The 24,381-nt window shown below is 41.6% G+C and overlaps 1 protein-coding gene across 1 annotated transcript in view; it reads right to left on the reverse strand.

Annotated features, from left to right (window-relative positions):
* Window positions 1–5,631: 5,631 nt before the first annotated feature.
* emilin1b (elastin microfibril interfacer 1b) overlaps window positions 5,632–24,381 on the reverse strand; it is a 29,702-nt gene continuing 10,952 nt past the window's right edge. Inside the window, exons 2-14 of the mRNA XM_026175920.1 lie at window positions 17,775–17,900; window positions 17,434–17,681; window positions 16,287–16,522; window positions 15,985–16,158; window positions 14,897–15,895; window positions 13,733–14,066; window positions 12,511–12,735; window positions 12,181–12,426; window positions 10,849–11,040; window positions 9,005–9,121; window positions 8,345–8,362; window positions 8,071–8,205; window positions 5,632–7,698 (exon numbers count right to left, since the gene is read on the reverse strand). Of these exons, the coding sequence (XP_026031705.1) occupies window positions 7,376–7,698; window positions 8,071–8,205; window positions 8,345–8,362; window positions 9,005–9,121; window positions 10,849–11,040; window positions 12,181–12,426; window positions 12,511–12,735; window positions 13,733–14,066; window positions 14,897–15,895; window positions 15,985–16,158; window positions 16,287–16,522; window positions 17,434–17,681; window positions 17,775–17,900 (3,373 nt within the window). The 3' untranslated portion in view covers window positions 5,632–7,375. The remainder of the gene's footprint in view (window positions 7,699–8,070; window positions 8,206–8,344; window positions 8,363–9,004; window positions 9,122–10,848; window positions 11,041–12,180; window positions 12,427–12,510; window positions 12,736–13,732; window positions 14,067–14,896; window positions 15,896–15,984; window positions 16,159–16,286; window positions 16,523–17,433; window positions 17,682–17,774; window positions 17,901–24,381) is intronic.

The following is a 24,381-nucleotide window of genomic DNA, read 5'->3' on the forward strand; positions in this document are numbered from 1 at the left end:
TAAAACATTTCCAAAGTTTGTGACACCTTAAGAGTTTCTGCTCAAGGCTGTGTGTGGAGAGGGGTTAAATTTTGGTCATCTCAGGCACGCAGCTCTTGCTATGAACACAGAGGCTCCACACTCCTGTTATCCAAGCCTTCATCTTGGCAGAGGCAGCCAATCAGAAGAAAGTTAGTTCAAAGGGAGAGGGCACAGAGCTGCTTGTTTCAGACAGAGCATGAAGTGAGGGGGTGCACCAAGACCCAGTGTAACTGAACTCTGAATTATGCAAATCAACTCTGAGCAGAATATGCAGAAAACATGAACATGCACCGGCAGTTTGTGCCTCTCACTTAAAACGTTCACCCACTAGTTGATGGAAGAGATGTTGAGAGGGCATAACAACCACTCTCTAACCCAAACCAACAGGAACAACCTGGTGCATTTTTATTGTTAGGTAGTTATAATACACAGTCATACATTGGCAATGCTTCTACCACTTACAGTCGGAGAGAACCAGAATGATGACTGTTTAATCATTGCAGATATTGTCCATAACCTTGTATTGTACATGTACATGTATGTATTAAAATCGTGCTTATCAAAATGCACCTCGTTCAACTCACAGTTGTCTTTTCCTCTGTCTTTTTCTTATGCTTAAGTTTTACAACAACACCAAGACATTCCAATAATGGTACAGTTTATTTGTGCTTTCCACCAAAGTCCTGGTAGAAGAATTCAGCACAGTAAAATTAAATGCAAATCACAGCATGCAGGAAACAAATCAGGCCACTTCATTTCAATATAGTCAAATTTGCAATGTGTGTTTACGTTCATGATTTTGCTTTGACAAATGTTTTTATTGCCTAAATGTATTTTTATATCTGTGTTTATTGCGTTTGGTGAGTGAGAAACCCATAGGCTATAAATTCTGCACACTAAAGGACTAGTTTGATTCCTGCCTCTGGCAAAACTCTGATTTACAATTATTTACATTAATGCCGACAAAACACGGCTCCATATATTATGCGTTTAACGACACCACTGTTAGTATCTTAGTATATTTTACTTACAGTAGCTCAAAAGTGATATAACTTTATTCTTTCAGTTTAAAAAAACTTGTTTGTTTGTTTGGTGGTTTTTTAGCTGAAACAACAAAGTAAAATGGGATTTTTATTTTTTATTTATTTTTTGGATTCTTTATGCTGCTGCTGTTGTTCGGCTGTAGAACAAATTTAGAATAATCTGATGTCTTCCTGACTGCAGTGGTGTGATGGATAAGAGTTTTCTAAGAATGGAGACCTCTAATTCTGCACAAATCACCAAAATACAGTCACAGAAGTGCAGCCTGAACTGTGCAGGAAGCTCCATTCTGCCTCACTGCTGCTTGCAGATGATTATCGTTGTGTCTCTCAGTCCTTTAAAGTTAAAATGCCCTATGAAGACACAGATTTTTGATTCTGTTATTTGTCTGTGCTGTTGCACACAGACTGCGGCTGCACAGACTCTAGAGCTCACTGGTTTCTGGGCTGATAACAGCTCTGGTTCATCTCGAGGAGTCTCGTTGTCTGCTGCAACCTCCACCGTTTCTTTGTTATTCTTCAGGAGAACTCTGACAGCACATCTGGAAACACCTGCCTGCAGCAGAAGTCTACCCATAAGACCCTGCTGAGTTTTGTTCTGTGCTGGGAACAAAGCTGCAGAGGAATACCACTCAAAGCACTTTTGACAACAACACAATGTACTGTGTTACTTCTTCTATTGCTATGACTACTGCTATTTTTGTAAATATCATCTGCAATTTTAACTGAAGCTTTCATTACCCAGGGGCAGCGTGTTACCAGTGCCGAAATAGTTTCCAAAGTGCACTGCTGTTGTTTTGATTCTATTTTAGCCCTTTCCCATATTTCCTCAGGAAGCCTTGCCGTTAGGTTGTAAATAAAAATGTGATTTTAATGACTTGCCTTAAAGGCGGATTCATCTTGTGGTACAAATTACTGAATGACATGACCCCAGTTCAACCTCACTGGAAGTTTCTTCGGCACAAAACACAGATGGGTAGTTACAAATGTTTAATAATATCCCTTTTCTTTGAAGGTAACAATGTGATTATGATATGTTCGATTCTTTAATGTAATAACTGCAAACATTTGTGGTAATTTCTCTGTAATAACCAAGAATCAGGGCTATAACCTGTTCTAATACTACTAATACTAACCCTACTAATAGTAGTAAGTAATCCAAGAATCCAAGAGGTATAATGTTTAGTTGGTAACAATTTTAGGAATTTTTATATCTTAACCAAAAAATAGGGTTGTAAATTAGAAACCTTCATATAGAAAAAATGGTAATTGTATGCTAATTAAATAGTTTTTACTTCTGCAATGCACTGTCTGTGTAGGATCTCAGTAATCCCGGTCATGGCAGCCTTGAGATGTTAAAGAAAGAGGGCAGCTGGACTTCTTTAGGTTCTGCTCAACACTGAAGCTGACACTCCGTTTACAGAGGAAGGAACAGGTTTTGAATGTGTTTTAAGTAAATTCCCAACTGGGCCTTCATCAAATCAGTGAGGATTCTCAGGAAACAAGGTCAGACACCAACCTGGGAGAAACCGAATGACAAACAGAACAACACTGTCAAAAAAAGTTTTTCAGAGAAAGTTGAATTTTGTTGAATCCCGGAGGACTCCGACCCAGCGACGCCCTCAGACAGAAACTAAACAGCTCTACAGTGCAGCAAAGAGTCCTCGGGTCTCTACGCAGGAAAAACAAAAGGCACAAAATAGAAGAATCACCTCAACAGGACTCAGCTGTACATCTGCATCAGAAGGTCAAAGGTCACTCCTTTAAGGATGCTAGTGTTTACATTTTGGACCGAGAAGACAGATGGTTTGAAAGACGAGTAAAGGAGGCCATCTATATCTATTGTGAACGATCACCGTTGAACAGAGTGGGTGACTTAAGACAGCAGCTATCAGCCAGTCCGGAAATCTGTTCCCAGGAACTTCAACCCCGCTCAGGTGAACTCAACAGGTCACATATTTTAAAACAGAGGAATTTGTATATTTTAACATATATTACTGCTGTTTTTAATATCTTACTACACTGGTCACTTCATTATGTTTCTTTACACTATTGGAGGACCTGAACTAATTTTTATTCCAACCACAGAGTGAGACATTTCAGCCTCACGGTCTGCGCAGCATGCCAATGAATTACCAAACTGTGAGAATTAAAAACAGACACTGTAAAGATGCTGATCTGTGTATCTGGTATTCATGTGTTAGACTTGGATTCAATGCTGCATTTTTTCTAATGACAGCGCAGAAGCCAAACCTGCTGGGTTTTCAGAAATATAGACTGTGGATTTAATAGTTTTTTTAATGACAGAAGAAATTATTCATCAGTAGACGAGTGTGACAAATACCCACCAGAGAAGGACATTTCTAAACCCACTGAGGGAAAAAAGACTGCTGTGAAGAAGGTGGGAACCAGCGTATGGTGATATAAATATCTGCTGTCAGTTCCTCTGTGGGCTGTGGAGATGAACAGGTTACCGCTGTGAATCACATCATATTCAGTGACCAATGACGCTCAGATGAAGCTGTTCAACAAAGTGTTATTGATCTGCTGAGAGGTCAAAGATTCAAGGACAGGTGAAACATGTAACAGTGCGTGCTGTCCACACAGACTGTATATAAATAACGGGCACATCCTCCAAGGTCTCTCCAGGTGAAAAGTGAAGCTGCTACAAAACCTGCATTCTTTATAATGTGCAGCAGGGGGCGACTCCTCTGGTTGGAAAAACATTTCAGTTTCTAATTTTTCATCTTATTTAACGCAACATGACATTAATTTTTGGAAAATATGATCCTTTCCACACAGCTTCCTTAAGCCCAAACAGCTCCTCTTCTCTCCACCACTTCTCGTGCTCATGCTCACATACAGACAATCGGTTAGTTTCCAGGTTCAGAAGTACTCACGAGTTCAAATTGCAGGTTGCAGGGTGACTGACGCTGATGGCTCAACGATCCAGCGACGAGTAGAGCCGGTCTGCCATCTTAAGTAGCACTCCAATCGTCCTAATCAGCTGCAGGTATGCTGATCATCCCCAGGTGTGTGGGCCAGGGGAGAGTGAGAGAAAAAGAGAGAGCAGAAGGGAGAGAGGGGAAAAAACAAAACATAGCACCTGACAGACGTCAGCTGGCGAGATGCGGGGATCATGACAATTATCCACATCTCTGTCTTTCTTTCACAGCGTTTATAACTCTGAGAATAACCAAAACTTACACAATGAACTTCATATTTTATTCAGGATGATCTGAAACAATGAAACCATCAGGAAGGTGTTTAGCCAGGAGCTGTTCTCTCATAGACTGATACTGGAAGTCTTTGTACAATCCCAGGTATCAGCCTCTGATGGCCTTTAAAACAAACACAGGTTTAAGACACATGTGGCCTTTACAGTTAGGAGCTGGACAATACACTCATCTTTTATACTTTATATGATTACAACTCATGACTCAGCCCCACTGTTGAACTGACTGCCATGTTCCTTCCTCACCAGTGGTTTACTGGATCCAGTGACACATAGATGTCCTTCTCAGGAACCGGGCCTGAGAGACTTACAGTATGTCACCCTACACAACCAAGGGTGAACAGATTCAGGGCTATGCACATACTCACAGAGCTGGGGTTACCTCCGCTAACAGCTACTGTTTTGAGGAGGACTTTCTCTACAGGAGGGGTCTCAAACTTAAGCGAGCAGCAGGCCACGGCCACTTTTGTCTTCAAGTAGTACAAAAAAACAAACAAACAAATGAGAAAACACCCACAAATATTTCTGAAAATGTAGTGTTTTGTTTAAATTTCAAATATTGTCTGACCTGACAAAATTAAAATGCAGACATAAGCGTACACATTAGTTTTTGACTCTCACTGAACTAACACAGCCAGTCCCTCAACATGTTTGTGCTCTCTGATCATGTTGCCATCATATTACATCATTTTTTGCTTTTTAAAGAACTTATTTTAACATTGCACTCAACAACAAACAAATTCTCCCTCACAAAAAAAGTAACTTCGACGGCCAAATTAAATTTCTTCAGGTCAAAATACGGGCCGCAAGTAGGGGTGACATGGGCTACAAGTGGCCCCCGGGCTGCGAGTTTCAGACCCCTGCTCTACAGTCTTCCTGGATGGGCATGTTTTACCAGTGCATCTGCCCATTTATGTTTTAGTCATCTTAAAAGCTTTATCAGAAATTAAGCATTGCTCACTAAACAACTGTTCAACCGAAGGTAACATAAACAAGCTTATTATATATACACTCCTCATAGCATTCTTCTATATATCAGCCATGTCTGCATAAGCAAACGATAAGAGCAAGAGACCAAAAAATATGTTATCCTAATGTAAACAATGATCTGTAATAAATGTCTGGTTCTTTCACTGCCACAAATACAAAGTACAGAACCAAATGTGGATTATACTCGTAATAAAATGCCGAATGAATTTATTTCCTTCTGTGTGTCGAAGAAAAAACAGATCGTGCATCTGTAAGAGTTTGCTTGGTTTCTGGGTTTTAAAGCAAACAATATCTGTCTGCTGACAGTTAATGCTGTTTACTGAAATAACATTTAGACTGCAGGACTCGTTAATAGTAATTCTTTATTTTTACAAGTGGTGTTACTCTCTTTACTTAAGTACAGTACAATGTGGTATTATTACTTAGTAAAGGATCAAAATATTTCTTCCACCACTGTGCTTTTATGGTATTTCTTGACAGTAAGAAAATACGGAGTATTTCCATCCTTTAACGTTTGTCCATAAATGTGAAATTCTGTGATAAATATTTGTTAGAACATAAAAATTACAATAAAAACAAGAAAAAGTGCTGTTTAATATAAAAACATTCACAATGTGAACTCATCTCAGTTTAAAAAGAAAATCCACACAGATTGAAAATAGATAAACATTCTGCTGTTAGAAAGCATCAGAGCAAAAAAGCTTTCTTTGGTTTTCTTTCATCGTATGTAAAGTCACAACGTCTCATGTTGCCATGACGACCACTGACCTGTGAGGGTAGGGCATTGGGGTGGCGATGGGATATATCCCACCATCAGTAATAACAGATATCCAAAGATTCACCAGTCACAGGCACAGCTGTACGGAAAAGTCTGAGCAGTTTGTTTCTCTGTAATTAAGAATTTTGCATGTTAAGAGGCTTATTTTCAGTCTTTGTTTTGTTCCTTTTAAGCACTAAATCTACCTGGTTGCAGCAATGAAAAATATATTTCAAAGAGCGTGCTAGAAAAATTTCCGTTTTCCACTTTCTGTTTTCGCCCCTCTTAAGGTAACAGCACGTATCCTTTCATTTTCTGGGGGATGACATTTTTCAATTTCCACTTAAAAATGATGAAGATCAAGAAAAAGAATCAACAGCACATCTGCTCAACAGAAAAGACGACGGAAACCTCCATCAGGGGGCAGGAGTGAAGGCTCATAAATCACTATTCAGCACTAAACATCATCCTCGTGGAAAACCTGACCCACCACCTGATTACATCTGTCAGCATCTAATGCCTGCAGAGCAACATCTGGACAAGACGGAGCGGTTGTGGCAGGAAGCGCTTCACAGGGGGAGTGGACTGAGTGGTGGGTACGAGTAACAGTGCATTAACATTTAAAGTCATGCTCATTTGCCCAGAAGGGGGCTTACATTTGATAAACATCCACTTTATCTCAACATCTACCGCTCTAATGATCGTTAACTGATATCTTTAATAGCATTTTTGTGACTTCACAAACTTTCTGTAGCACCGCCCTCAGTAAAAACTTTATGTGGCAGCCAATCATCTATAAATCATCAGAATGCTTGTTCACATTATTGCTGTAATGAGCTCTGCGGCCTATAGAGGGCACTAACAGCACGTTACACGGTTAAATCTGGAACTCTTCACCACATGCGTCGGTGTGTTTCCAGAGGCTTTCTAGTAGGAGGAAGCAGGTCTGGCAGGCATCAGCTTATCCTGGTTTACAGGGACGTCAGTTCTCACAGCGCTGCTCTGAGGTCAGACCATGTGACTACATCAGATCAGCTGACTGGGTTTATAGTAAATCCACTCTGGCATCCACATGAGAGGTGACGTAAAGCCTCCTCTGAAGAAAAAGTTTTCTGTGCAGTCTGTGTGATCTGTTAAAAACACGTTATACTGATGCTGAAATCAACCAGGAAGCTTCATCAAAAAATACTCTGTCATCAGTTCTCGATCACTCCCAAATTAGGAAGTGACATCATACTTTATGGACCCGTCTCCTGTGGGTTTGTCATGAATCTTAAACAGCGCTGTTCAGGTCCTCAGGCCTTTTTGTTCACAAAAAATCGATATAAATGCTCACTTGTCTTCATACAGCAGCATGCCGTTGAAGATGGTGAGCGGCTCCACAGAGTGAGCCAGTTTGCCCATCACCAGGTCGATGCACACCGTGTCCTGAGTCTGCAGAGGCAGAATGATGCTGAAGACGGCCAGAGAGCCCGGGTTAACTTTAGCCTCGGCCACGGGGTTGTTCTCCAGGCCCTCAGGCTGATAGCCTCCAGAGTCCACGCGGGCCATGCCGTAGTTCGACTTTGACAGGACTGCCTCGATCTTTTCGTTCCTGTGACCTGTCAGGACGGCGCTGAAGTAGTAATTTCCATCTACAGGTGCAGTGAAGATACCTGCAGGGAACCGGTTCACAGTATATTAAAGCAGAGATCAACCAGGAAATGTATGCATTAGTTTAATATGTAACAGGTTGTTTTTTTACATTCATTAAGCTGCAGATGGCTTCAGTTCTGATCAAAACTAGGAAACTGTTTCTAAACTGGAGTTCAGTGATCATCAAACAACATCCTAATTTTTGACCTTTAAATATATCACTTTACTTCAGTTATTACAAACAGGAAGTAAATATGGACATAAAATAACATCAAAGTAATTTATAGGTTAATTATCGACATCAACACAATGCCAGGAGAAGATTAGAGTCCGAACTCTTAACCCTGTGACTAGTGGACAACCTGCAGATGCAAGCCTCTGTTCGTGCTCACCTGTTCTCGGGTTGTAGAAATTTCCTTCGTTGACAAAGACCTTGTCAAAGACGATGGTTCCTGCTCTGTCCATGGGGGCAGTTAAAGCAGCAGAGAACGACAATTTGGGGATTTGAGCATCAGCGCCAGGAAGGCCTGAGAAGATACAAAGACACAGTGAGAAACACACACACCGCTCTGCAGAGAGAAACAAACAAAAGCCAGATCACAGTGAAAATACTGCACACAACTGTTCTTCTACTTCAGCCGGTTTTTCTCTTAATTAAAGACGTACCTGTTTCCCCTTTGGGACCTGCAAGAAACCAGAGGACATGTTTAGTGGAATAATAAAAAGGTGCAACAATAAAACCCAAAGCAACCAGTTAACAGTGTGTTTAACTTCAAATAGAAGTGAGAAAGCAAACAACAGAAACATGTCGGCTGTTTGCTTTGCTGAAGATGAACATTCATCAGCCTCCAATGATGCCTCTGACTTCCTCAAGAATTTTCAGGTTACAGTAAAACAAATGTTACGTCCAAAATGCTGACTTTAACTAATTTTATCACAAGCAAATTGTCCGTGCAATTTTGAAACATAAGTACTTGATGGTAAATTTAAATTTACTTGATTGGTGCCCATTCAGTTTATACCAAACCCATTTTTCCTCATGATAATTTGTTTTTATAAATAAACATTTGATTTGAAAATTTTATTATTTTATATATTTCAGTTGCTTTTTGCTCAAAATTATTGCTTACTGTTTACTAAGGGTGAAAATCATTGTTTTTGAGTGTAGTGAGCTTTTAGCCTGTACTTTTAATGTGAAAAAACGAACAGGAAGTAGTGAAAAAAATATGATTTTAGGTATGTTAGCTGGCTTAGTAATAGCTTTACTCACGACTTTTAGTCTTCCTGTATATCACACACTCTATAAATGTAAAATATCCATCTCACCAGGTGGGCCAATTTCTCCTTGTAGTCCTGGAAATCCAGGGGGCCCTGGGAGGCCAGGCAGCCCATTGAAGCCTCGTTCTCCTGGGTGTCCTTGAGGTCCAGGTGGGCCTGGTGGGCCTGTGCAATGACACAAACCTTCAGCTTTGTTGTAACATTTTAGTCATCCTGAGATCATAGACTTCTACTGGACTTGACTGGATATGAAGCCAACAGACTTTAAAATGTTAGAAAGCTTCGTTATATTCACCCAGTAATTCAAGCGCAATCATTCGTTACTGTTCATTAAGTTCACTGGAGAAAGGGAAGCTGAAGGGTTTAGTTTCAAAACAGTTTTTTACAGCTCACTTGGCATTAATATTTAATGACACGGAACAACAGACGACACACTGAAGACAAAATCTGCAGGTTTAGTTCAAGCTGTTGTTTGTTGGCTGCTGATGCATCATCAAACAGATCGACAGTGAAATAAAACAAATGTTACAAGTTGCAAAGTGCAATAATAAAGTTCTACTGCTCTGTCTATAAAAGTAAAAATAAAAACCTCGCAGCCTCTTCCAACCTAGCAATCTTTCCTTCAAGGTCCTCTCCTTGAGCAGCCGTGCACCGCCTCCAACATGACTGCTATTTTTAGATTTCACAGCAACCCTTCAACCTGAATTTTATTTGGGGAAAAGAGGATGAAGCCATAGGCAAATAGGGTAGGTGGTGGGCAAAAGTCACTTTACCTTCTGCCTTCTTGCGCGCTACACAAAGTCAATTCACAACATTACAGATGAACTCTTCTTTGGAGGTTTCACTCTGGGGGATAAATTCATGCTGCACAAGTCCACGAATGTGAAGAAAGAAGCCAACAAAACAAGAGCACAGTCCTGGTGGATCTTCTTGTTAATATAAAGATCACAAGTATGCTCTCTAAATACGTTCAATGTGAAATTGCACTAGGAATGAGGTCAAAATGAGCCTTCAGGAGGAAAATTTAAAAATAGAAGCTGAGCAGGAAGCGGTCCAGAGGTGCAGAAAGAGGTGACCTTTGAAGGAAAAGATGCCACATTTAAGTTTTTATTTTTTCATACGTGGAGCTGTGGATACTATTATTCTTATTATTACTATTATTATTAGTTTTCACAATCCAGGCGCATATTCCAAGTGGAAACAGAGAACAACAAACAACATGTACATCTGACAAACTCTGGAGTTTCCTCTGGATCTGATGACATCACAAACTCCCTTTTAGCTTTGCAGTTAGTGAGTAAATCAAAAGAGCATTCAAACCTCTGCTGAGCAGTGCCGGGCCTAGAAAACAAAACACCATGAACATACTTTCTCACAGTTTTTTTCTTACGTGCGTTGTGTTTTTTTCTGAATCATTATTGTGAAACCCTCCAGTTTATTCTGAGTACTGCTTGATTCGTCCTGCAGAGGGCAGAAAGTTACTGAAAACGTTTACTGTACTTCAGGAACTTCATCAAACGTCTCTGATAAATATCTTTGCGCTTCATATTAATAACATAACTGAGCAGCTCATCCTGTACATTTACTTTCACATGTGGTAAACTGTAGTAAACACGGAGAAGCTTCACCTTTCATCAGTCTATCTACATTAGATATCCTTGTGAGGATTTCAGCACATCAGGATGTTAATAAATATCTAATCTAAGAGATCTAAGTCTGTCTGAGAGCACTGTTGTAATGATTGGTGGTCCCCAAGACAAAGTCAGTACATCAAGCCAATAAAAACCCTGCAACCCTCTTTTCATGTTATTCAGATCAGAGGGGAGCTGTGCTGAGAAATCACACTGTAGCTGAAAACCCCCCAAACAGAATCAGAGGAAGGAGCAGCTCACCCGTCAGGTCATGCTCTGACAAACCCTGCAGGTCTCGGGAGACCTGGTTCAAGCTCGAGTTCAGGTTCTTCACTCTGCTGTGGATGTCGTCCTGGCCGTTCTGGATAAAGTCCAGCAGACCTCCATGACGGATAACGGTGTCATTCAGACCAGAAACACACGTCCACAAACTCGAAACGTGTTTGTTCAGTCCTAAACACGGAAAACATCAAAACATCAAAATCAGCACGAGGAACATATGTTCGTCTTTCTCGTGTAACATGACACACTTGGTACGCGGCAGTACCCTCAACTTTTTCCTCACGTCATCCAGTTGAAGACGTCAGGACAGAAAAAACACAGTGAAAGATGTTTCTAGAGAAATGAGAAGCTCACTTTCTCTGAATTCCAGCTGAAGAACTCACTTTCTGACCACAGCAACACAGCTGGAGCACAGCTGCATCAGCTGTCGGTCCGCAGCACGATTGGAGTTTTGATTTGCACATATTGGGCACTGTAGTGTCCCAGTAAGGACACGGTGCCAGCCCGGTGTTGTAAATATATCCTGCAACATGTAAGTACATAGAGTGTACACAAAGATGAACTACTGTTACATCCATCTGGTTTATTATGTTTAGCAAAAAGTAGTTACTTTAATTAGTGGAAGTGATAACTAGCAGACAGGTAAACATTCTAGCTGACCTGCAACTCAGAGTAGTATCTATACCAGGGAAAGATGGAGTAAACATCCTTTCTAACAGATGCACGGGTTAGAAAAAACCCAACATAATCTCCTCTTCCTGAATTATTGTCCTGCTTATTCACAATGCAAGTCTACATGGAAAAACAATTTCTCATGAACGATGAAACTGTTTTTATTTTTCCTTGATTGATTTCTTTTTATACCCGATTTCAATATGTTCTCCATGTTGAATCATCTGAACCTCAGTGAGGCACGGAGACACCGGCACACATGTTGTGTTTGTTACCAGCTCAAATACAAATTTGCATGTCCAAGATGAAAACACATGATAGGCTTTTTAAAGGAAGAGTAAACATAGTAGTAAACATTGGGGCGATCGTGGCTCAAGAGTTGGCAGTTTGTCTTGTAATCGGAAGGTTGCCGGTTCGAGCCCCGGGTCGGACAGTCTTGGTCGTTGTGTCCTTGGGCAAGACACTTCACCTGCCGCCTACTGGTGATGACCAGAGATGGCGTCAGTCTGCCCCAGGGCAGCTGTGGCTACAACTGTAGCTTGAATGAATAGTGGAAGTGTAAAGTGCTTTGAGGGTCTCGAAAAGCGCTATATAAATGCAATCCATTATTATAGACACGACCATCAAAATGAACCATACCTTCCTTGATTTTGAGGATGGAGTCAGAGACCCCATCCAGTCGTCCGCAAACTCCCTCCAGCTTCGACAGCCTCTTCTCAAGCCCGTCTCCAGACCTCTTACAGTCTCCCATCTCAAGCACTGTACTCTCAAATCGCCGAATGTCCCTGTCCATCTTATCCAGACGATTCCGGTTGTCTTCGATGTGCTCTGTCAGCTCCTGCTGGACTTTGTCTATCTCAGAGATGATCTTATCCTTAGTATTTCCTGTCAGGATTTAGAGGGTGACAGAGTGAACACTAGCTGGAGGCATTTAATGCAAAGCTATGTTTGTTCCTGAGCTCGGCTCACCGAGGTCCGTGATGACGCTGTCGTGTTTCTGCACCGTGTGCTCCAGACCCTTCAGGGTGTCGTTGATGGAGCTGAAGGTGAGGATGACATTGGACAGTTCGCCCTGCAGCGTTTTCAGGTGGTTATTGTTGATGCCTTCATTCACGCTATGGCCATCTAAAGGCTTCGCAGGATCCAGCGGTCCACTGTTGTCATCTGTGCCACCAGGTCTAGCATGATCAACACCTATTGGGGATTGAATTTGCCTATGAATTATGTGTTCAAGTGGTAAAAACAAAAATATCTATTTAATTAAACTTTGCTTTACAGGATTTTTTCCCCTTAAAATATGTTGATGCTTGAAAAAATCAGTATCAGAAATGACTGTATTTTGGTCAGGTAGCACTCAGGAGCTCACTATCAGCTCATCACAGCAGCTCCACCATCAGAGCGAACCATGCAAATAACATGTCTTCAGACGCAAATAAAAGAGGCTACTAATGCAGGACACCCTGGTGCATAACTGCAGTTCAACACGTTGAAATAAGAAGACGCATTTCATCTTTGTAGATTATTCAAATGCAGATGATTCGACATAGCTGAATCCTCTTAATTCATCTTTTATTTACTTAGCTGTAGTTTTCACACTGAAACAGCAGTGCTTGGCCACATACTGAAAAGACTCCAGAATATTCCTTCTGCAGACTCATCTCTGCGGTCACAGGATAATGAATACGGGGTGGAAATCAATTTTGGATATGACTGTGCTGTAGACAGTTTCAAGATGCAGTGCTAAAAATCACAGCGGGGGATAAATGTTTATATTTTTATATCTCCACCAGGGATAGAAATAATTTAACACAGGGACAGAAATGTAGTGAGGAAAATGCCCCATTCCACCCAGCAAATCCCTGAGTATTACATCAGAAGAAACTTTGAGCAGACATAATAGACCAATACAAGCTGTTCATGGACATCCTGTTAGAGCTCTGCCTGCCCTGTGTGAAAAACAGACAATTAAAACTGCCCACAGGATTCTCCAAGATCCCTCACATATTTTACATTCTGTGTTCGAGTGGCTCCCATCTGTGTTCAGGATTTAGGACACAGAGAAAGAGAGGCAATTTTGTCCCTACAGCGGTCCAGACTCTGAACTCTGACCCTTTCCTGCCCCAGTATTACATCCCTACCAGTTCTACCAGGAGATGAGGTTAAGTTAAAAAAAACAAAAAACAGATCTGACCTGTGGTCATGTCCGGGTTGCTCTTGCATTGGTTGGTGCACCTCCTGACATCATCCCTCAGAACACTGACTTCACTCTGCAGGACTGAGCACATCTGGAAGCAGCTGTCTCCCTCTGAATCCAGTCTGTTCTGGATTCTGTTGATGTGGTTCTGAATATTGGATAGCGCATTCTGGGAATAATTCTTCATCTTCTGCAGCTCTTCCTCCACCTTCCCGCACAGCTCGCAGTCCTCGCCCAGCATCTCCACCACTGTCACGATTCGGTTAAAGTGTTCTCCGTGATCACCGGTCAGGGCTTTGATTTTACCGACGTCATCGGTCAGGTCCAAAACCTGGTTATTGATTTAAATATTAACAAATGAGATGACTGCATAGTCACAAAATCTGAGCTTCTTTGACACAAAAGTCAGTTTATAATCCACACATCACAGTTTTAATTTAAGTGCGTTGATTAATATTACAAACTTTGCGAAATAAGATAAAGGTGAAGATAAAAAACATCCAACCAAGCAGCAACTTTTAGGAATAAAAAAAACCCACAAAATAAAATCTGCCAAAAAACTGCAGTTCCTCAGAATGGCCACTGGAGGCAATGTTAAAATTCCCAACTCTACAGCGGAAAAACATGTCTACAGCCCAGTTTAATAAATCCGGTCGTTAAGTCTGACGTCACTAGCCGTGTCTGGGCCTAAACTCCGCTGCAGGTCCATATATCAAACGATCACTATGGCATTAATGAGAGTTGAAAAACTGTCTTTTTTTAATTAATAACCCCTTTAAAGTTTAAAGTTATACAGCATTTTGGGTGGGACCACTTCAACTAGCACAGAAATGCTAACAGAGGTGACCGTGAAAGCTAGCTGTCTGCTAAACTTCATGTCAGCTAATTGAGGTCACTAAACCCACCCTCTCAATCCTGTTCGAGCTGTTGGTGCCTTTTGGAGCTTTTAAAATAACATTATTTTGAATAATAAGACTTTCAGTTGCACATCAAGAGTCTTTGAGTTATTGTGAAAAATGATTTTCTTTGGCTCAGGAGTCCAATCTAGTCGATGCGCTATAATGTTAAGGTGTTTATACAGAGGACATTTATTTGAACATGCAAGGAATTCTTAATCTGTCCTGTAATTATTTGTTGTGCTGAGCCAGATGTATGACTCACCTTGTCATACAGAGAGTCTCCGGACATCGACAGGTCTTTGAGTTGAGTGTTGAAATGTCGAATCTGATCCTCGTTAGCCACCACTCTCCACTCCAGAGACTTCTTGGTTGAATTGTCTCTTTCTCCTCCCGTTCCCGGTAATCCTCCCCCGGTACCTCCCCAGCGTCCTCCTCCCCCTGTACTTCCTCCTCCTCCGGCTCCCCACGTCCCACCTCCATCCCCTCTGTTACCCCCCTCTTTTCCTTCTCCTGTTGATCCACCCCCTCCTGCTCCCCAACTTCCACCTCCATATCCCCCGTCACCTCTCCCTCTTCCTTCTCCTCCTCCTCCTTGTTCAGACGCTACACAGCCACACTTCTCCAGCCTCCAGTTCATTTGGGAGGTGGTGTTTTCTAGTTTCGACAGCCGCTTGTCATGATCACGTATGCTGTTCTTGACCTGCTCCACGTCCAGCTCCACGTCTGCGATCCTGTCGGCCTGGTCATCAAACCGCTCCAGAAACACGGACCTCAGCTCGTCCAGTTCTCTGTGGAAGTAGTCTTTCACGTCGTTCTCCAAGTATGAGCAGCTCTCTTCGGTTTTCTGCATAGTGCTGTTGACCCGTCGCTCCAGATCCTTCAATCGGTTGTTCAGGCGTTCCTCTGTTATCATGGCATCCCTACCATGCCCGCCAGTTTCACCACCAACAGGTAACCCTTGTCCTCTGGACCCAGTGTTTTCGCTGCTACTGGTGCCACCTTGTCCGCTGAGCTCCCTGTCCAGGCGGTTCTGCAGAATATCAAAGTTCTCAGAGGCCGTGCTGATCTTGCGTTCAGCATCAGTTACGCGATCTTGGAGGTCACTGATGATGTCGCAACATCCCTGTGAACGCACTACGTCCCGCCGCAGCCCGTCCAGGCTCTGCCGATACTGGACGTCCATGGCGTTCATCTGCTTCTCCAGAGCTCGAATCCTCTCACGGTCCTGCTGCTGCTGTTTGCGCAGATCCTCCACACCGGCCTGAAAACATCCAGCAGTGAATTTAATCTTACTGAAAAACACCGGCTAGAAAGATTTTGGAATATCGGCTTATTAAAGTTGTCTGATACCTGGCAGGAGGAGCAGGACAGCGACACTCTCCTCTCCAGCTCGCTCAGGATCTCCTCCTTCAGTGAGTTCAGCCGTCCTTCACTTAACGATCCTCCAGACACACCTCCCTCCAACTCATTACCTTTCCCGTTCACCAGGTGGTTGTTGATGCTGACCAGGGTTTTATCGTGAGCCTGTTGAAGGTGAAACAGTTTCTGATTAAAACACCAGCACAAACACAAACAGCATAACACATCTTTTCCTGTTTTAGCTTCTTTACTCAGTCCACATAACCTCCCAGTAAAGCTGAAAACCAGCTCACCTGTGTGCGGTTGTCCAGCTGGTCCAGTTTGGTCTGAATGCTGTGAATCGTCTCTTTAATCTCGGGCTGAGCGGCATCCGCAGGGTTTCTCCCTCCTGAGCTTCCTCCACCAAGTCCATTCCTGCCGCCCTCCTCCTGTAAGCGCTCATTCATGGTGCTCATGGTGGACTGAAGGTCCTGGAGATTTTTTGTAAGACTGCGGATCTTCTCCTCCAGCTGTCTCATCTTCTCGTTGTCTGCTCGTTAAGGAAAGAAATGAAGCGGTTACAGAAACTCTTAATAAAATAAAAGAGTTTCTCTTTTATTTCCATTTTTATCATTCTTTAGAATAGACAGAATCCTGTCACGGCACCAAGAGACACTTTCAGTCATAGTTTTTATTTCACACATTAAACAAACAGCTGCTGAGAATTTCCAGCAGTAGCTTCCTGACAGCAGTCAACACTGTCACACACAACCAGCTGCTTCTTTTACACAAATGCAAGCTTTGGTTGCTTTCACACTTCTCACATCTCTTGGAAAAAGATGCTTCTGCATGAAGATATCATATCATAAGTCTTTTACTGACTAATTAGATGATGGTGTTTCACTGGCAAAGCTAGTTCCCCTGTTTGAAAAACAAAGGAGACATGTGGTCAGCACTATGTTACTGAGAACCGAGCTCCATTTTCTCCTTTTTGCGAGCAGCTTTTAGCCGTTTGGTTGAATAGTGATTGATTTACGAAGTGAACTGGCTCTCACCAGAAGAAGTGAGCAAAGGCTGCAGATTAGTTTTGATCGACTAATATCAGATGCTACTGTTTGCTGCAGCTTGCTGATGATTACTGAGATGACAGCAAAGAGAGAAAATAAAGAACGATTCAGTGCACGATTGAGTTCCTGCTTCAGCTCTGGTTTTTATTGAGTCCATCTGGGTCTGGTGTCGAATGTTAAGCCGTGTTAGATCCTAAGAACAGGGAGAATCTCACTGGGAATTCTCATAAAAGGAATCTCCGCTGGTTTTTAAAGTGTCTACATTCAGTCCCATCTCATGGTGCAGCAGATGGACTGAGGATGTGCGTCTTTGTCTTCATGCACTCCAGCCACAGCTTTTCTTTAAACTGCCGAACTTCATGTGAATAAAAGAACAAAATGAAAATCCACTCACCCGCGTTTCCTCCAGACTGTCCAGATCCAGAACTGCCTCCCCCATAACTATGCCCTCCTCCACCTTGTCCACTGGTCGTCCCCCCTCCCTGTCCGGGCTGAGGTCTGGTGGTGGATATCTGAGTCCCTCCTCCACCAACTGGACCAATGTTGCAGTCTGCTCCACTATAACCATGGCAACACTTCCAGTCCATCTCTGTCACCATTTTGTAGGCGACTTTGTAGCGCGGCCTCATGTAGGTCCGATAACTGCAGAGAACCAGGACGAGCACAAACTGATGACTCTGATTCACACACTATGTGTGTGTGTGTGTGTGAGTGTGTGTGAGAGTGTGTACTCACACCACCACCCGGCTGCACTGTCCACTCCCCCAGCTGCAGGGATGATAATCAGGCTTCACGTAGGTTTCAACTCCATCCTCAACCACACAACTCACCGTCTTTGTGACCACAAACGCACACCAGTTCCTGTTAGACACACAAATATAACAGTAGAATCACAAAATGAGACAATCCCAACAATCAGGACGGAATACAAAACTCAGGAGTGAGAAGACAAAAGTCAGTGACATGCAGTAGTGGATGTAACATGAGTAGAGATGGAGAAAAGCTCAGTGAATCATGATAAGTCCCTCAGCAGCCTGAGCCTATAGCAGGATAAGGGAGGGTTCAGTATCACCCGATCCAGCCCCAACTATAAGCTTTATCAAAAAGATCTTAAAGCAGAGATGTCTGTCTCCTGAACCCAAACTGGGAGCTGGTCCCACAGGAGAGGAGCCTGATCTCTGTTTTACTTCTGGAAACTCTAGAAACCAAAACGAAGCTCGCACTCTGAGAGTGAAGTGCTGTGACATCCTTAAGACCTCACAGCACATAACACAGTGTTACACTTTCATACATAAATGCTATGTTTAACAGTAAACCCACAAGCAGAATCTTAATAGAGCTTTGTAAAGGAGGTACTACACGTAATATTTACCCATGATTTGGGCAACCGTTAATGAAGCAAAATCTTACAGCCAACATGAGCGATGCAACATCAAAAGCATAAAAATAACATGCACTCCCTTGAAATACCGTTATCATAAAATAAAATAAAGGGAAACGTTCCTAAATGTCATAGTTTAGAGAACTCAAGTCAGACATAGAACAAAAGGTGAGCCTTTAATTCAGACTGAACACAAAGTAACAAAGTCCAAAATTTGAAACCATCAAAAAATCCCAAACCAACAACAGCAGATATGCTGACGAGCAGAAGAAAGGACTGTGTAAAAGCAGAGGGCTGATTCGGCGACTGGAGACCGGAGGCACAGCTCAACACAGAAAAATCAGGCAGAGCAAGGAAGTAAAACCAACACAGGAAACAGACGATAACTAACCTTTAAAGTTAAACTGGGATCCAAAAGTCACACACTATACACGGAAATGAGAAGATTCACATAAAACATGAAAACAGAGACAAGAGAACGCTGGAGGACGAAGACACAGAAAGATAAGACAACGAGAGAGGAACAGATAGGGAAGACTGAAGACACAAACCAGAAGCTGGTAATCAAAACGCCACAGAAACTCAAATAACACAACGAGAACTAAAGCTCAAAATTATTAGAATGATAATGAAACAAAACAGGAATCGCAAAGTCTAGAAGACATTAATTAAAAACTACAATTTCATGCTGGAGGGTTTGTGAATCCAAACAGAAACCAAAACCACCGCGACAGTAATGTGACGATCAGATAATCAGTTTTTGGCTTCTTTAAGTTCAACTTAAAATGTTAGTTTGAGTAATAGGTGAATATTTTCTTGACCAAATTCTTTCAGCTAACAAATATCAAATATCTCTTAATAATATTTCTATATATTTCTGCAATATTTCTTACAGATAGTGTTGGATAAGATGCTGGTGATGATCAGATAAATTAAGTGATGATATTTGATGTTTAAATTGTGTGCATTCCCCCAAAAGCATAAAAGTATTTTCATATATTTTATATCCAAGCACATGATAAAAGAATAGTTTCTCTTGAAGCTGTGTACACTTGCCACTCACACACACACACACACACACACACACACACACACACACACACACACACACACACACACACACACACACACTGGTTTATATCAAGCAGGTCTCTGTAACCTCACGTCTTTACAAGTGTGTCTTTAAAACTGAGACATGTTTCAGGGGGCAGAGTGGGTTGCCCACTAATCACAGGGTTGGCAGTTTAAACCCAATCTAGCCCAACCACATGCATGGCAGCTCCGCCACCATGACTATGGGAGCAAATGGGTGAAAGAGAAAAACCTTGAAAAACTGTTAACTTCACACTGATGGCGTATGTAAACGGACAACATTTAAAAAGTGCAAACATAATGAACCATAAAAGGAAAACTTTCCAATCACTTTCCTGTGGTAACTTCATTCATACTTCAAATATACCCTGTGACCTCTTACTGTTTGAGCTACAGAGGAGTTTTTGATATATTACGTTGCCTTATTCGACTATACTTTGATGTTAATGTTCTCATTGCACCGCTGAGGGTGGATTACTTTTTATGTTTCTGAAGGAACCTTTTTTTAAAGTTTTTTTTCACTTGGTCAGCTGCAGCATAGAGGCTTAACCACAAACATCTGTTTAAGGTCGAGCGAGGTCAGCACTGAGCATATGCAGATGTTTCTTGATGGTTGTGGTGCAGCACGGTAGCAGACTATTCTAAAACAAACTATCTTTAAACCTGCACACTGAGTAACCTGTGAAGCGTCTCGTTTTTTTCCAGCACGGCTGACTTCCCACCGTTTAAGGACTTTTATTTTGAAAATACAGCTTTCTCCCATAGATCCATTTATTTTGAAGGCTACGGTTGACTCTGCGGTCTGCATTCTTGGCCATCTCGGCTGATTGAAAACATGTGAAGCGAAGCTGAAAAACCATCAAATGAAAATGTGAGTGCTGCCGCTCAAACACCTGCAGACCCTCTGAAGAATATAAACACGCCGGATCGCTTTCTGTCTGTTTCTGTTCCCATGCGGGTTATAAGTCAAACATCCTGCCCGGCATCTGACAGCTTCAGTCATCGAATCCAGTGACACGCTCATTGTTCACATGGCATTGTGGGTAAAATCTCATGACAAGTTAAGCGCGTGGTGCTGATGTCATTAGCGTGTGGTGGCGATGAGTTTCCATCCGTCTCGTTCATGTCGGATCAGCAGCAGAAAGACTCGCTGTGTTGTGTGTTTGCGTGTAATTAGGTTGAATTGTTGTCTCTGGAATCCAGAACGATGAGCAGAAACAATCATCTCATGAACCATAATCATGCTGTTTCACTGCTGAGGTTGCATTCGTTGAAATATTTGGAGGACATAAGGAGGGGGCTCAATATACACCAAATATATAAAAAGTAACGCAAAGTGCTTTAAATGCAAAGCAAGCAGGTCTGTAGGGGAGACCGGGGATAGTTGTAACGTGGGTCAGTTGTAACACTTCCAATTTCTCCAATCAGGGCTAAGTTTCAAATGATGTGACTCATCCTGTGCATGCCCAATTCAGTTCTGCTATCACATGTGAAAAATCAGCACATTTTGTCAAACACAGACAATTTAACACGAAAAAAAGTAATTTATATGCCAAAAAGTAAGTTTTTCTACTTTATTTCAATTTGTAATAGCATTATCTGCTTTGCAGTTAAACTCATCAAACTTAAATTATGTTATTTGTATGTCTATGGGGATATATTCTGTGTAGGTCTTTAGTGCTAATGTTTTAGCCGTTGCCTGTAATGTTAGCTAGTTCATGGCTATAGGAGTCTGGGTCAGTTGTAACAGCAACAGTCTGGGTTAGTTGTAACAATAATGCAGATGTTAAAACTTACCACACTATTACTTTAACTTATATTAAACAAGTTAGGGCAACGACATCAGCAGAGAGAGGTTCACTGGTCGCTTTTGTATATGCAGTTAAGGCCATTGGCAACACAATTCCTCCACTGTTTGTGTTCCCACACATACATTATGCAGACCACTGTGTCAGAGATGGACCAGTAGGAAATACTGGTAGTGGAAATAAGTCAGGATGGGTGTGAGAAAGATTTCCTCATCTTTCTGAAGCACTTTGCAAACCACACCAAGGTAAGCCATGATAAAAAGTAATGGAATTGCGATGCTGGTGAACAACTACATTTTTTCAGCTTCATTGTTATGTTCAAAATTGGTGCAAGAGTTGTAGGTTATAATGCCCACTGAGCCAATGAGGCCAAACGCAAGGAAGACCAACCAAAATTAATGAAATATTCAGTTGCAGAAAATTCCATAATTTGTCTTTTTTGGGGGGTTGGAATATGTTCAAAAGCTAGATTTCTGCATTCTGTCACACACACACACACAGCTACATAAATGGCTCTAAGTGCATTCATGTGTTGAATAAACAAAGATTACATGTTAATGTTTTGTTAGTACCCTTATTTCATTGTGTTACATTTTACCCCAGGATATGTTACAACTAACCCAGACTATGGGGTTAATTGTAACATTTCACTCTTCGTGTTTGAGACCATACCATGCAATGGGTAATTGTGCTGCAGAGAAAATAGCTGCACTATTTAATAGCAGAGACATGTAAATACTTTGCATTACATTTTGAATCCACTACCTTAAAAGAGCTCCAATTTACAGACAGAAATGTCAAAAATGTTACAACTATCCCCGGTCTCCCCTATGTCAGTGAACTGAGATGTAGTCATAATCATAATGAGATATCCAAATGTAAAGAGGGATAAACAGAATACATTCTGATCAGTTTAATGTGTAATTTAAATATTCTATCATTCATTCAGTGTAACTACGAGAAAGAAATGACCTCCACCTTCACCATACGAGGTGCAATGAAAGAGCCGAATGACTCCACCCGCGAGAGCAGAAAGCTAAACAGATCCTTCGAGGTCGCCTCTTTGAGCACCTCCTTTGTGCTGCTGTTTTTGGATTGCTCACTTGCACATACTTGCAGCTTTGTGGTTTTGCTACGGACCCAAACTTGCACAGTTTTGGTTTTGCTTTGATTTCTCTTTTGATGACAGTTGTTGAAAAGCCCCACAATGTGGTTCCGGGCTTCTTTGTTATTCTTGCCTTGAGATTTGGACACAGATGGTGACAGTGTCATCGCAGCAAGACTTTCCACTGTATTGTTCTTACTAAGCACCGGTGTGGAAGTCTGTATTTCCATCTCCATCCCATTTCTGAGCTAAAAAGCTATCCTGGAGCTGAGTGTAGGTAAAATCAGGCATTTTTCTCTGACGCTATCTCACATTACAGGTTAAACATATCAATCCATTTCAATAAATCCTATCTAGTTCCTTCAACTTATCTCTCCTTCGTGGAATAATATTGCAAAGACCTCCAAATTTTCAAACAATGAAGTTGAAGGTGTTCAACTTCAACTTCATCCAACAAATTATTCAAATGAGATGCTTCTCCCACTGAAAACGCTACGTCCAGATGAACAGAATCAACCTTTGGGAGTACAAAGAGATTCATTCATTTTAACCAGATCTCCAATACCACCTCCACTTTAGGCCTGCCACCTGTCCAGTTTCCTATTTTGTCTTTTGAGGCCAAACTGCACACCATATTGAAATATGCCAGGTGTTGGTGAGGAAAAAAACTATTTTGTGCTGTGAAATTTTGTTACCTTTGGAATTTTTCATAGACAACTAAAGAAACAGGCTGTGACAGGCTGCTAGCTGTTTGTTTTCAGTTCATCACTTGAGTTAGAAGCCCCATTTTTAAGTGGCTTAACTAACAAACAAACAAAACAAAAAGTTCACTGAAAACGGTAACGTACAAGGACGGGACTGTAAATGAGCGAAAAGGCAGCCAGTGCCCAAAGAAAAACTTTGAAAGGTGTCAGGAAAGGCAGGAAAGGAATTGCTAAAGAAACTAAATATAAAGGACTTTTGCAGAAACCTGCTGAGGGGAAGCTAAGTCATATCAGCTCAGCTATTATGTTACAGCAGTGCAAACTGTGTCGCTCTGCCCAATGAATTTACATGTCTTCAGTTGGTGATTGTGTATAAATGCATATTCATGCTTGACCTTAATCTGATGCTAAGTCTTGAAGTCTTCATTCCTGGAATTGCAGCTATAGAAGATAAGATTTTAAGCACTGATTAGGTGACAAAAAGTTAGTTATCTTCACGTCTTATTGAGCAGGATGTGAGACAGTATCAGACCTGTGTGACAACAATGTGAAGCTTTGAAAGTTTCAATGTATGCAGGCTAATGCCTTTCTTATGCTAGAAAGCGGAGCGCTGATTGAAGTCGACGGCATCCGGTTGATTCATGTTGTATGTGAGCGTGCACAGAGGTGGAGAGTTAACAGATAGCGCTCTCACAGATGGTGGTTATCTGAGTGCCGTTTTAGGATTTGTTGAGCCAGCCAAGTTTGGCTATGTCAAACTTTCCTTAAGAACCAGTCTCAACACACAAAAGCACCAAACTTACAGACAAGTCCTCGGTAGATGAACATATTGCTAAAACAAAAAAACGTGGAAGCTCTCTGAACCCTGGCCAGCAAAAATGGGCTGTTATGTAATTCTAAAAATATGTGTTTATTTTCTTATTTACACTTCTGTATTTGTACAACATTATTAATTAGTGTATGGGAACACAACAGATGGTGCATGTCTATCTGATTCACTGTTAAAGAATTCTGGCGAGAATAAATAAACCACATCAGTAAGAAAGACAGTCATCTTCTTAAATGTCAAATCTGAGACACTGTTTAACATTGTGGTTTACAATAACAAGATCCTGATGGTGAATATTATTGCAGTGAGATTCTATCAGCAGATATAAGTTCACAGAGGGCATTTAAATAAATGTTACACAGCAGAAGTCTGTATGAATGCGTTTTACTGAAAGTTTGAGTTGCAAACATACTCATATATCAA

Source organism: Astatotilapia calliptera, chromosome 1, assembly GCF_900246225.1.
Source record: "Astatotilapia calliptera chromosome 1, fAstCal1.2, whole genome shotgun sequence".
NCBI classification, from domain to species: Eukaryota; Metazoa; Chordata; class Actinopteri; order Cichliformes; family Cichlidae; genus Astatotilapia; species Astatotilapia calliptera.